This window comes from Antechinus flavipes, chromosome 4 (genome assembly GCF_016432865.1).
Source record: "Antechinus flavipes isolate AdamAnt ecotype Samford, QLD, Australia chromosome 4, AdamAnt_v2, whole genome shotgun sequence".
In the NCBI taxonomy this organism is placed as follows: domain Eukaryota; kingdom Metazoa; phylum Chordata; class Mammalia; order Dasyuromorphia; family Dasyuridae; genus Antechinus; species Antechinus flavipes.
The window spans coordinates 393,958,181-393,970,922 of NC_067401.1; the positions used below are offsets into that span (position 1 = coordinate 393,958,181).

The 12,742-nt window shown below is 31.6% G+C and overlaps 1 protein-coding gene across 4 annotated transcripts in view; it reads left to right on the forward strand.

Annotated features, from left to right (window-relative positions):
- KCNT2 (potassium sodium-activated channel subfamily T member 2) overlaps window positions 1-12,742 on the forward strand; it is a 583,045-nt gene that overhangs the window by 436,151 nt on the left and 134,152 nt on the right. For all 4 annotated transcript variants that reach the window (XM_051998719.1, XM_051998721.1, XM_051998720.1 and 1 more), the window contains exons 15-18: window positions 1,025-1,174; window positions 2,404-2,633; window positions 5,766-5,979; window positions 7,664-7,769. In XM_051998719.1, coding sequence (XP_051854679.1) covers window positions 1,025-1,174; window positions 2,404-2,633; window positions 5,766-5,979; window positions 7,664-7,769 — 700 coding nt within the window. The remainder of the gene's footprint in view (window positions 1-1,024; window positions 1,175-2,403; window positions 2,634-5,765; window positions 5,980-7,663; window positions 7,770-12,742) is intronic.

The window sequence follows — 12,742 nt, forward strand, 5'->3', positions numbered from 1 at the left end:
AGGAGATCATTATATACTTCAACAACAATAGTATATGATGATCAATTCTGATGGACGTGGCCCTCTTCAACAAGGAGATGAACCAAATCAGTTCCAGTAGAGCAGTAATGAACTGAACCAGCTACACCCAGTGAAAGAACTCTAGGAAATGAGTATGAATCACTACCTAGAATTCCCAATCCCTCTATTTTTGTCTGCCTGCATTTTTGATTTCCTTCACAGGTTAATTGTACACTATTTCAAAGTACGATTCTTTTTGTACAGCAAAATAACTGTATGGACATGTATACATATATTGTATTTAACATATACTTTAACATATATAACATGTATTGGTCAACCTGCCATCTGGGGGAGAGGATGGAGGAAAGGAGGGGAAAAATTAGCAATTGTCAATGCTAAAAAAATCACCCATGTATATATCTTGTAAATAAAAAGCTATAATAAAAAAAAAAAAGGAGAGAGATAGTTGGCTATAAGAAGGTGGAGTGGAATTGGGAAGCATAGTGGAGTTAGGGGAGATTCCTCAGGGTGGGGGTAGGGAGGGTAGGAGAAGAAGTAAGGAGAAAGACACAGAAAGCAGGGTGAGATAGTGAGATAGTGGACTGATCCAAAGGAGGGTACACAGCTAAGCCATGAGCCATAACTTCTTTTTAGGGAAAATTTAGCCTCAGGGTCTTGACACATTACTTGGATTTATGACTGGATTATCTTTAGAGGATAGGACCACTAAAGAAAACTGATTTCTATTATTAGTGCCTTCTTGCTGGACTCAGGATTAAATTTTATCAATTTGTCTGCTAACCACATCTAACATTGAAGACCTCATTAACCATACATTAATTTCCATAAGGAATTCCAATAAGGAATACACAAATGTGTATATATATATATATAGAAGGAAATTCTTTTCTATCATTTTAAAACTATCACATTTGCATATAAGTAAAGGCAGTATACACACACACACACACACACACACACACACACACACACATGAATCTTCTTTGTGTCTATATTTCAGAGAAGGCCAGCAGTCACCTGAACAGTGGCAGAAGATGTATGGAAGATGCTCTGGTAATGAAGTGTACCACATTATCATGGAAGAAAGTACATTTTTTGCTGAATATGAGGGAAAGAGTTTCACATATGCCTCTTTCCATGCCCACAAAAAGTATGTTCCTGTTGTCAAGATTGTTTGAAAATATAAATGACTTACTTTTATACATAGCTTCCTAAATCAGGTTACTTTACAGTTCTTTACAAATTTGTTATTTGGGGTTTTGTATCATTGTTAAGGAAATTTAAGACTTTTCTAGAGAAAGTTTCTCTCTCTTTAAAAAGAATAAATAAAAACAACATTATATTTTTAACTATCAAGTGTGCTCTCCTTTTTCAGCAATTAAAAACTGAAAAACAAAAGGAAAATAATCTAATCTCCCAAGGAAGTTTACAGATAAAAATAAAACAAATAATTTTGAATATTGAGATATTTCATGTTATCAAATATTATATTTTGGGTTATCTTCCCTTCTGATCAAAATACTAATGTTTTGTTTCCCCCTGTCTTTTAATCAGAGAACCAGAGAATGGTCTTCTCTGGAAGGAAATTCTTTTCTATCATTTTAAAACTATCACATTTGCATATAAGTAAAGGCAGTTATGAATCTATTTCTTAATGTAGAACTAACTTTTAAATTCAAATATGACTATAATAATTAATATAAATATGCATTTCCCCTTGGGGCTCTATAAAGAATGCATTTAGCATTTTGAATTTTTCAAAGTCCTTTAGGAACAAATTAATATTTAGAATTTTTCTCAGAATTAATAAAATAATTTTTAGATAAAATTATTTATTAGAGAAAAAAATTCATTTTCATTTCTCAAAGGTCTAAAGTTATATTTTTGTATACAACTTAGAGCATGTACAGCATGCTATATATGACTATACACAACTACTATGTACATATGTAGTATAGACACATATATACTACATATATGAATAAATAATACAAGCTCCCTATGTAGTACTTTATGCTTATAGACTATCATTCCTCATTTCTAAATCAAGTTATTGTAGAAGAATAGTTTTAGAGACTTATTTCTTTATGATAACAACAACAATAGTAAAGTAGAAAAAACATTGGTCAAGGAATTAGAAGTGGGTTTTAGTCCCATCTCTGCAATTTACTACTCCCTGTATAACATCCTGTTTCTATCCTTTCAGTGTCAGTTTATTCATTTGTACAATATGCCCTTTCCCTTATGATTCAGAAATTCTGTGAATCTGACTATAAAATGACTCTAAATATGATTGTTTTCTGTGAATTAACATTCATTAACTAGTAAATTATAATCTTCACATTATTATATTTTTTGTTTTTTGTTTTTTAAATTAAGGTTTGGCGTCTGTTTGATTGGTGTTAGAAGGGAAGATAATAAAAACATTTTGCTAAATCCAGGTCCACGTTACATTATGAATGCTACAGATACATGCTTTTATATTAATATCACCAAAGAAGAAAATTCAGCATTTAAGAATCAAGACCAGCTAAGACGAAACAATGCATCAAGGTCATTTTATCATGGACCTTCTAGGTTACCAGTACATAGTATAATTGCCAGTATGGGTAAGTTTTCAAAATATATTTCATTAAATTTACATCCATTAAGCACTCAGTATTTATAAAAGGATTTAAGAGTAGAATGGATTAGGTACTATTGTAAAGTTACAGGTCTGATGAATAATCTGACTTTTTAAAAATCTCAATTAGTAAATTTTTTTTATTGTTGTTGATTGATGACACAAAAATTGTGTTTATGAAACATTGAGGATTCAAAAAAAAACTAAAATAGCAAAACTTATAGAATATCAATCATAAAGTTTCTGCCTTTTACAAAACCAAGCAATGCAATATAGCTAGCATCTGCTGAGCATCAAAACATAATATACTAGCTATCACTTACCCTGAATAAGTCATTTACCTTGTTCTTGCCTTGGTTTCCTCAATTGTAAAGTGGGAATAATAACAATTGCCTTTACCCCATTGAGTTGTTGTGAGAATAAAAGGATAATCTTTCTAAAAGTGCTTAATGTAGTAAATGTCACTTAGTAGGTGCTACATAAATGTATATTTCTATTCCTTCCTCAATTTGGTTTGATAGACATAAGATATATTTTCAGACTAATCAATACAGAATGACAAGGTACAGTTTTTCATAAAATTGTCATTCTGAAATATTTATTTTCCAAAAGGAATATTCCCTTATATTGAACACACACACACACACACACATACACACACACACACACACACACACACACACACACACACACACATTATCCTCACCCTACCATTTCCTAATTGATTATAAATTCTTCGAAGATAGGAACAGTTTTATTTTTGTCTTTGAATATATAAAAATTCTTAGTGAAAGCTTTTAAAATTATGAGTAATCCATGTGGAATTATAGTATTGTTTGTAATAGGATACAGACAGAAGATATACAGGAACATATAGTAAAAAGTAAGATATATAGAATATATTTTAGAAAGTAAAGAGCATATTATAGAGACCATGAACGTCTTTACAATCTGTAGCATACCAACTTCCTCCTCATAACATATTGCTTAGTTTTGTTTGAAACTAGTTTTATTGTTAATAAAAGGAGGGGGTGGACTTTCTTTTTTAGGGCTTTCAAATCTATGGTTTTTATTGTATTCTTTCAAACTTTGCTTGCAAACATCATTCTAAATTTACATTTTAAAAAATTGCTGTTTTCAAAAAAAATCTGTTTTACCCTTTTTTTTGCAGTCATTATATCATTCAGTAGAAAACATGCTATTAATTATAAATTAACTTGCTTTTTTCAGTTAACTCACCTTAGTCATAAAAATGGTAGTATCATTTTGTAATATAGTAAACTAAAAAAAAAAATTAAAAAAAACTTTACAGAATAAATTATTAATGACTGATCTGCGGTTAGAGAGGTTGTGAAACACCAATGAAATTCAGACATAAACCAATCCTGCTTTAATTTTATACTTTCATATACTTTAAACTGTGCTTCTACAGATACCCAAATAACTATTTGAAAAGCAAATAAATTGCCTTCCATTATTGTCATGTAACCAGTAGAAGCTACTTCACTAGATACAAGTTTCTATTGTAATGCATTGTATTTATTTTTTTTTTAAATGATCTTACATGGTCTAGCTTGTTTCTATATTTATCCATATCTGTGTTGATATATTGATATATCTGTTCAGTCATTCAATTATGTCTAACTCTTCATGGCTACCATGTAACATACTGTTTATAAAGCTTCCTTGGCAAGGATCCTGGAGTGGTTTGCCATTTCATTCTCCAGTGCATTAAGGCAAACAGAGTTTAAATGACTTGCCCAACATTAGACTTTAAAAAAAAATTATATCTTTTTATTTACAAAACATATGCATGAGTAATTTTTTCAACAAACCTTTGCAAAACCTTCTGTTCCAAATTTTCCACTCCTTCCCCCCACCTCTTCCCCTAGATGGCAAGTAGTCCAATACATGTTAAATACAACATTAGATTTCTGTCTGAGGCCAAATTTGAATTCAGATCTTCCTCTCTTCAGGTCCAGTATTCTATCCATTAGCCTTTTAACTGCCTCCTTGTCTCTCCCTCTCCCTCTTTTTACCACTCTCTCTCTCCATCTTCCTCTCTTTCTCCCCTTCTCTCTTCCTCCTTCTCTCTCTTTCCCTTCTTCTCCTCCCCACCTCCCTCCCACTCTCTCTTCCCCTCCCTGCCTCTCTATGTCTGTCTGTCTGTCACACACACACACACACACACACACACACACACACACACACACACACACATATACACGCTTTAAATGTGGTGCTATCTTCAGCATACAATTCAATTAAAAAAATAAAATAAAACTACTTATTCTATATAAAAAATAGTGGTAGTCCCTGAAGATTATAGATAAAAACGAGTAGGAACCTGAATCATTGAACTTACATTTTTGATAGTCAAAAGATAAGAAAATACAATGTATCTATGAAGTTATACACATTTGTTACAACAAGAAGAGAATACTAACAACTGGTTAATTCAAGAAAGGCCTTGGGTAGAAGATAATACTTGAATAAAGATAGGGGAAAAAAAAGAGAATAGATTCCAGGCATGAAAGACTACTATTGAAATGATGCAGAAATGGGAAATAGATATATTACATGTGGTTTACCTAATAGACTTGTTTAACTGGAATGGATGGTGTTCAAAGAAGAATAATATAAAATAAATGCTACATTAGAACTACTAGCAGGAACAATGGGATCTGGGACATTAGTTAGAAGCCCAGCATGGTTTTATTCCTCAGAGAAGCAGCATTTTATAAGAAAGATTAGTTTCTTGTTTCTTAACTCTGAATCTTTGTGTTCCCTACCACAATTACCCTAGGGGAAGACTTAATTAAAACATGTATTACATCATGTCTAAGGTCTCTTCTAAATAGAGGATAGAGAAATATCTAATGTCCATTGTAAATCAGATATAGGACAAGTATTTATTTTCTTTACTCAAAAGAAATGCTTAAAATAAAAAATTCTCAAAAGCACACATTTACAGAAAAGCAAAAGCTTAAACTAATCAATATTTAAAGACTATTAAAATAAGATTTGTATATTATTGATAGTTTCTTAACCACACTGAACATTAAGTTTAACTTTGATATTTGACCATTGAGTTGTGGATTTTTGTTTCACCATTCAGGCACAGTGGCTATTGACTTACAAGATACAAGTTGTAGATCTGCAAGTGGCCCTAATTTGGCTCTGCCTCCAGAAGGGAGCAAAGAAACCAGAAGACCTAGTATTGCTCCTGTTTTGGAGGTTGCAGACACATCATCAATTCAAACATGTGACCTTCTAAGTGATCAATCTGAAGATGAAACAACACCAGATGAAGACATTTCTACTAATTTAGAGTATGTATAATTCTTCAAGGGATAACAGATTTGAGCATTTTTTTGTATGGGGAAACAATGAGGAAATATCCTCATTGGAAATTTTTTCATTGATTATAGGTTTATATAATGCCCCCATTTCTTACAAAAAATGTCTCTTTCCTTTATTAACATACCAGCAAAATATAAGTAAGTCATTTTGCTTCAAGACTTTATGGTGGAGAAAAAAAAAATGTACTAAGAAAGCCTGCAGTTTTCTAGGAAGGGCAGAGATAAATGACTTCATAGAGACTATAATCAGATATTTGTTCCTGAATATATTTTGATTAATTAAAAAAGATAATTTTGTAAGCTTATTCTTTTACAACATGATCTGGAAACCCTTTTCTATCTGTTCACCTACTTTTGGTTGTTTTCTAGCTTATTGTCCTTCTTCCTAAAATATAATTCTGAGATCTGAAGTACTCCAAGTTTTATCTGACCAGAATATGAGAAAAAGGATCCTTACCTCCATATTTCTCAACAATGTGCTTTGCTTAATTGAATCTTATGTTAAGAAATCTGTAATTGCAATATTGCTAGCCATTTTAGTTTTGTTTTAGACTTTTCAAACTGTGAGATAGTATTCTTGGTTAAAATAAAGGACTTACCCAGTCAGACCTGTGGAAAATTAGGGTGGGCTTAGTAGATCTGCAGAAAAATTTTGTTATTAATTTCAAGAAATCATTTCTCTAGTCATTTTTAGGGCATTCATAGAAATAAGCCTCTAAGTGTTATTATTTAGGATGCTTTTATTATGTGTTTCACAATTGCCTACATAGGAAAACAACATGGTAACAAGTCCTAGAGAGAAGTCCTTCTACTTGCCATAGGACTGACAAGTCAATTTTGTGTCAGGGACCACTTTGACAGTCTGATAAAGCCTATGAATTCCTCATCAAAATTATATACATACACACATAATATGTATGTACATACACATATATAGTAAAATACATATATTACAATTATAATGTAATATTATAAATGATATTGAAACAGTTATCAAAATATTTTTAAAAGTTCATAGACCTCAGATTAATAAATTTTTAGATAAAGTTTTAAACCTGATTTAAATAGAAGTCTGGTTTATAATGTACATTTACCTAAGAAATTTACTAATAATCCTCTACTTATTTTCATTATGAATATTACATATTGATCATATTAGTATGAATAATTAGCTGGTAAATATTATCTACTGAGGAAAGTGAATAAGTAATGATTGTTACAGAGTCGACATGCTGGTCTTGGAGTCAGGGACACATGGTAGAAGTCCTATCTCTGGCAAATATTGTGTCACTACAGACAAATCAATTAACATCTTAATGACCTAGACAATTCCCTAAGAGAAGTCTCAGAAGAATTGCCAAACTGTATTGGTTGAGGATGTTTCCAGACAAAGAATTTCTCTAAAATGGAATTAAAGATAATTTTCAAACTGCTTTGCAAACGTGATAAAATGAATGATGATGTTTAATATTATTAAAAGACTTCAGGAACTCTGGAAATATTTTTTGTAGAAATACATTAATGAGAAGCAAAAAAAAAGTGTATTTTTTAATAGACTCTACCTATAACAGAATAGGAAAAAAATCACAATAGCTTAATTCATTGTTATACTATTGCCTGACTTACTCAAAAAATATTTCATATTATTTTTCAGGTATGCTAAAGGTTACCCTCCTTATTCTCCATATATAGGAAGTTCTCCCACTTTTTGTCATCTCCTTCATGAAAAAATTCCAGTTTGCTGTCTAAGATTAGACAAGGTAAATGCTATTTTTTTTTATGGATACCTGATGTATTCAATTACTTAATTAGTATGCAAAATTATCATTTGACTATTTAAATGTGTACCCATTTTGAAAAAAAAAAAGTTTCTTTTTAGAAAGACATATAAGAGGAAATAATCCTATGAATGGAAAATTAGCTTGAACTTTAAAAATCAGTTAATTTTATACACATTAGAGACAGTATATTATAGAGAAAGTTTGGATTTCAATTAAACAAATTCCAGTCTCCTTGTTTCAGTTTCTTAATTTATAGAATTAAGAGGTTACATTGAACATTATTTAAAGATATGCTAGGTCAATTTTCTGTGAAATTATTTAAAATTTTTTCTTAATGTTATATAAAATATCATAAATTTTTGGTACTCCCACCAAGTAGAAATCTTATAATTAATTTCTCTCTTGTTGAAATGGTCAGCAGTTTCTAAACTCTGATTCCTATGCATATAATGTTTTGTTTTACAAATGTTAAAATTTATACTATGCTTTTCTCAAAATAACTCTTTGGGATAGGGGTTCCAAATATTATCATCATTTCCATTTTGTAGATAAGAAAACTGAAGCTTAGAGATACTTGTCCAATGCCAGTAAATAATAAATATCAGAGCCAGGATTCAAATCAGTGTTTGTCAATATCTATCATTTCCCTTTCCAGTACATTTTGCAGTCTTTCCATTCTTTCACTTGATATTGACATATATTAATATCATTCAGGGTCATAGTAAACTGGGTCATTTTAGCAGAGGAAAAAATATCAAGTCATTTAGCTCTTAATATTTCCAATTTGCCATGGAAAGAACCATACATTCAGACTTTCACAATGTCATTGCCTTCATAGTAATAATTCATGTGATTTCCCAACCTTAAGTTTCAGTAGCATTAATCTTGAGTAATAACTTTATTAGCATAATTTAAGTACACATTACACTTTACAATTCCTTCTAATCTTGTTTCTTCACAAATGTTTAACATATTTATTTTCCCCTTTCTTTTGAGAATTAAAAATATTTTTCAACTTAAGTTAAAACTAGAGACAGTGGACCAAAAGACACATAGTCTTGGGCTAAAGAATATTGTACTTTCCTCCTACTAGATTTTCAGACGAACAGAACTTGTGCTTGATTGGAGATATAGAGTCATTAGGCTTCCTCTGGTAGACAAATCATACCAAAGACCGACTTCCTATGTTCCTTGACCAAACAAAATTTCTTTGTTGTATTTTTTAACAAGTACTAAAACCAAAACCAAAACAAAACAAAACCACACTTCTCTCTACAGCATCATACAGAAAAGAGGACTATCACATGAAACTACTAATCTCTTACATGCAGCTAAATTTTTTAAGTATTAAAAAAGTCAAAAATAAAGTCAATAAAGTGAAATTTTTAAAGCTGCCCTGCTTGTCAGATTTTAATTTTTCTTTAATTTTATAATGTTCCAATTATCACATTTTCTTCTTTTTTTGATATTCATATTGCAAATCTATTCCCTCCCTCACCTCTCTCCCACTAACAAAGGAAAGAAAATGAAAAAGGAAAGTTTTGTTACTAATATGCATAGACAAGCAACACGGATTCCCATATTTTCTGCCTAAAAATGTTTGTCTTATTTTTCATCTTGATCTACCACCTCTCTGTTGGGAGGTGAGGATCATATTTCCTTTAGAATATCAATTTTTTAGAATCATTATTATCATTGTATAGATCTGAGTTCCAAAGTCTTCCAGTGTTGTTTTTATTTGTAATATTATTGTTGAAGAAATATAATTTTGGTAATGAACTAGAATTAGAATGAAAAGGCAAACAAGAAGAGTACCAGATGAGCTACTCTAATTGATACCTCCTGTCTACATTTTTACTTATCACAACTCTTTTAAAACAACAAAGTGAGTTTGAATCCTGAATACAAAAAACATTTTGGGATAAGCTATGGATGGAACATGGATAGAAATATGCCTAGTTTTATTTAGTTCTTTATTATTGTGTATAAATTAACTATTTAATTTTTCATGTAAGAAAAATCTACAAATTTTCAATTAACTGATTTGGTTAATTATACTAGGTTCTGAGAATTCAAAGATATGTATGATAGCTTGGCTCTCAAGGAATGTAAAATTTATTAAAGACTGAAGATAAATTAGAGAAAAGAGAAGTGAAATCTTCTAGGAAGGAAAAGAGTAATGGAATGTGTGATATCTGAGTTAGGCCTTGAAGAAATGGTTGAGAATTAATAGTAGGATATAGAGGTGGATAAATGGAGAGACAAGAAAGAAGGAAGTGTTTTCTTAGTATAGGGGATGGTGTGAGTAGTAAAAGACATGAGTATAGAAAAGAGTAAGATGATAATGGAAGATTGAGACTATTCAAATTTGGCTAGATTTATCCCTTAAATCACCTCCTTATCTGAATGTTGGACAATTTAGAAATGAAATACTCTTTTTATTTAAATATATATTGTTGGGAACTAGAGAAACAGGAAGGAAGAAACTAACTGAAAAAAAAAAATAAATGTTAAGTATTATCTTTCTGCTGAGTATTTCCACAAGATATAGTAAATGTATGTTATGGAATAAAGTTTTTGTTATAAAGTGAAATTTCATTAGTTCAAAAATAAAAAAAAAGTTATTTGATGGGCAGAGCCATTATGCTGGAATAAAGAAAGGGACTCATCCAAGTTCCCCCACAAATCCCTCAAAATAGTTTAAAAACATGACTCAAAACAAATTCTAGACCAGCAGAATCCATAAAAAGATGTAGAGTGAAACAACTTTCTAAGCCAGGACCATTTAGAGGGTGGTCAGGAAAGGTATGTTGCACCAGAATGAGAATGGAATGCAGTCCAGCCCAGGCAATGCCAGCACATGCCCTGCTGCAGCAAACAAGGAGCAGGCTTTGAGAGCCACTGAATCATCATTGACAGCAGACACTTTTGGAGCTCTCAGTCCACAAAAAGTAAAGGGACTGAATGACTGGCTAGAAGAAGATTACTAGAGTCTCTTTGCTTGCACTGAGATAGGACACTTTTTTTGCCTATTATTTAGCAACTTCTACACCAAATCACAGTTCTGGGTGGCAGTCCCAGAACAAGGAGGAGCACTTGCACACCAGAGTTTATAGCCACAGTGGAATGAGAACTCTTGTCCCTGTTCCAGGGCAGACAAGTGTGCTTGTCATCACTCACAGAGCAGAGCATAGGCCAAGAGAAAAATAAACACACTTCTCCTTAGATCATACACTTTGGAAGAAGTAAAAATTTACAGATTCGTAGAAGTATTTCTGAAAATGACTACGTAAACCCCTGAGGCATGGAACAGTGTACCCCCCCATCCTGGAAACAGAGCCTTTCTTTAACAGAATTCAAAGCTCAGCAATAGCAGGGGAAATAAGAAAACAACAGAAAAAAAATTCTAAAAAGTTACTATCATGACGAGGAAGATCAAAACACACTCAGAAGAAAATAACAAAGTCAAAGCTCCTTCATGCTAAGCCTCCAAGAAAATATGAATTGGTTTCTGGCCATGGAAGAGCTCAAAAAAGATTTTGAAAATCAGGTAAAAATGCTAGAGGAAAAATTGAGAAGATAAATTAGAATGATTGGAGAAAATTATGAAAAATGAGTCAGTAACTTGGTGAAGGAGACACAAAAAATATGAAAGAAAATAGCACCTTAAAAGCAGACTAGGTCAAATAGTAAAGGGAGTAAAAAAAAAAAAATTAATGAGGAGAAGAGTGTCTAAGCAGGACTGGCCAAATGGTAAGAGAAGCACAAAAATTTACTGAAGAAAAATTCTTTAAATACTCAAATTGGCCAAAATGGGAAAAATATCCACTGAAGAAAACAATGCCTTTAAGAGTAGAATTGGACAAATGGAAAAGAAGGTACAAAAACTCAATGTAGAAAATAATTCCTTGAAAATTAGAATTGAGTAAATGGAAGCTGATGGCTTTGTGAAAAATCAAGAAACAATAGAGAAAAATGAAATGAATGGAAAAAAAAGTCTGTGAAATATCTCATTGGAAAAACAAGTGACCTAGGAAATAGATCCAGGAGAGATAATTTAAAAATAGTTGTCCTATCTGAAAGTCATGATCAAGAAAAATCTAGATGTCATTTTTCAAGAAATTGTCAAGGAAAACTACCCTGACATTCTAGAACAGGGGTAAAATAGAAATTGAAAGAATCTACTGATCCCTTGTAAAAGTGATCCCAAGGTGAAAACTATCAGGAATATTATAACCAAATTCCAGATCTCTGACATCAATAAGAAAATATTGCAAGCAGCTAGAAAGAAACAATTCAAGTATTTTGGAGCCATAGGCAGGATAGCACAAGATTTATCAACTTCTACACTAAAGAATCAGAGGACTTGAAATATGATATTCCAGAAAGCAAAGGTGCTAGGATTACAATCAAGAATCACCTAACCTAGCAAAACTGAGTATAATCCTTCAGGGAAGAAATGGACATTCAATGAAATTTTCAACCATCCTTGAGATCAGGACCGAATAGACAATTTGACTTTCAAATACTATAGTAAAAATGCAAACAGGCAAGAAAAATTGCAAGGGACTTAACAAGGTGGGACTGTTTACATTCCCTTATGGGAAGATACTTAAAACTCACAAGAACTTTCCCATTATTATGACAATTAGAGGGAGTTTATTTAGAGAGAGACTCCATTATTAGTGGAATGTAAGGGTTGATATGTAAAGAAAAAGCAAGAAAACGTTTTTTACAGTGGAGGGGGAAAGGGATGAGATAACCGGGAGTGAATGAACTTTACTCTTTTCAGAATTGGCTCGAATTAAAAAATAACATACAAATTCAATTTGGTATGGGAATCTGTCTTACCTTACAGAAAAATAGGAGTGGAAAGCAATAAGGCAATGGAGAGTAGTTAGAAGGGAGGGCATATTAGAGGAGGAATTAGTCAGAAGCAAAAATACTTTTGA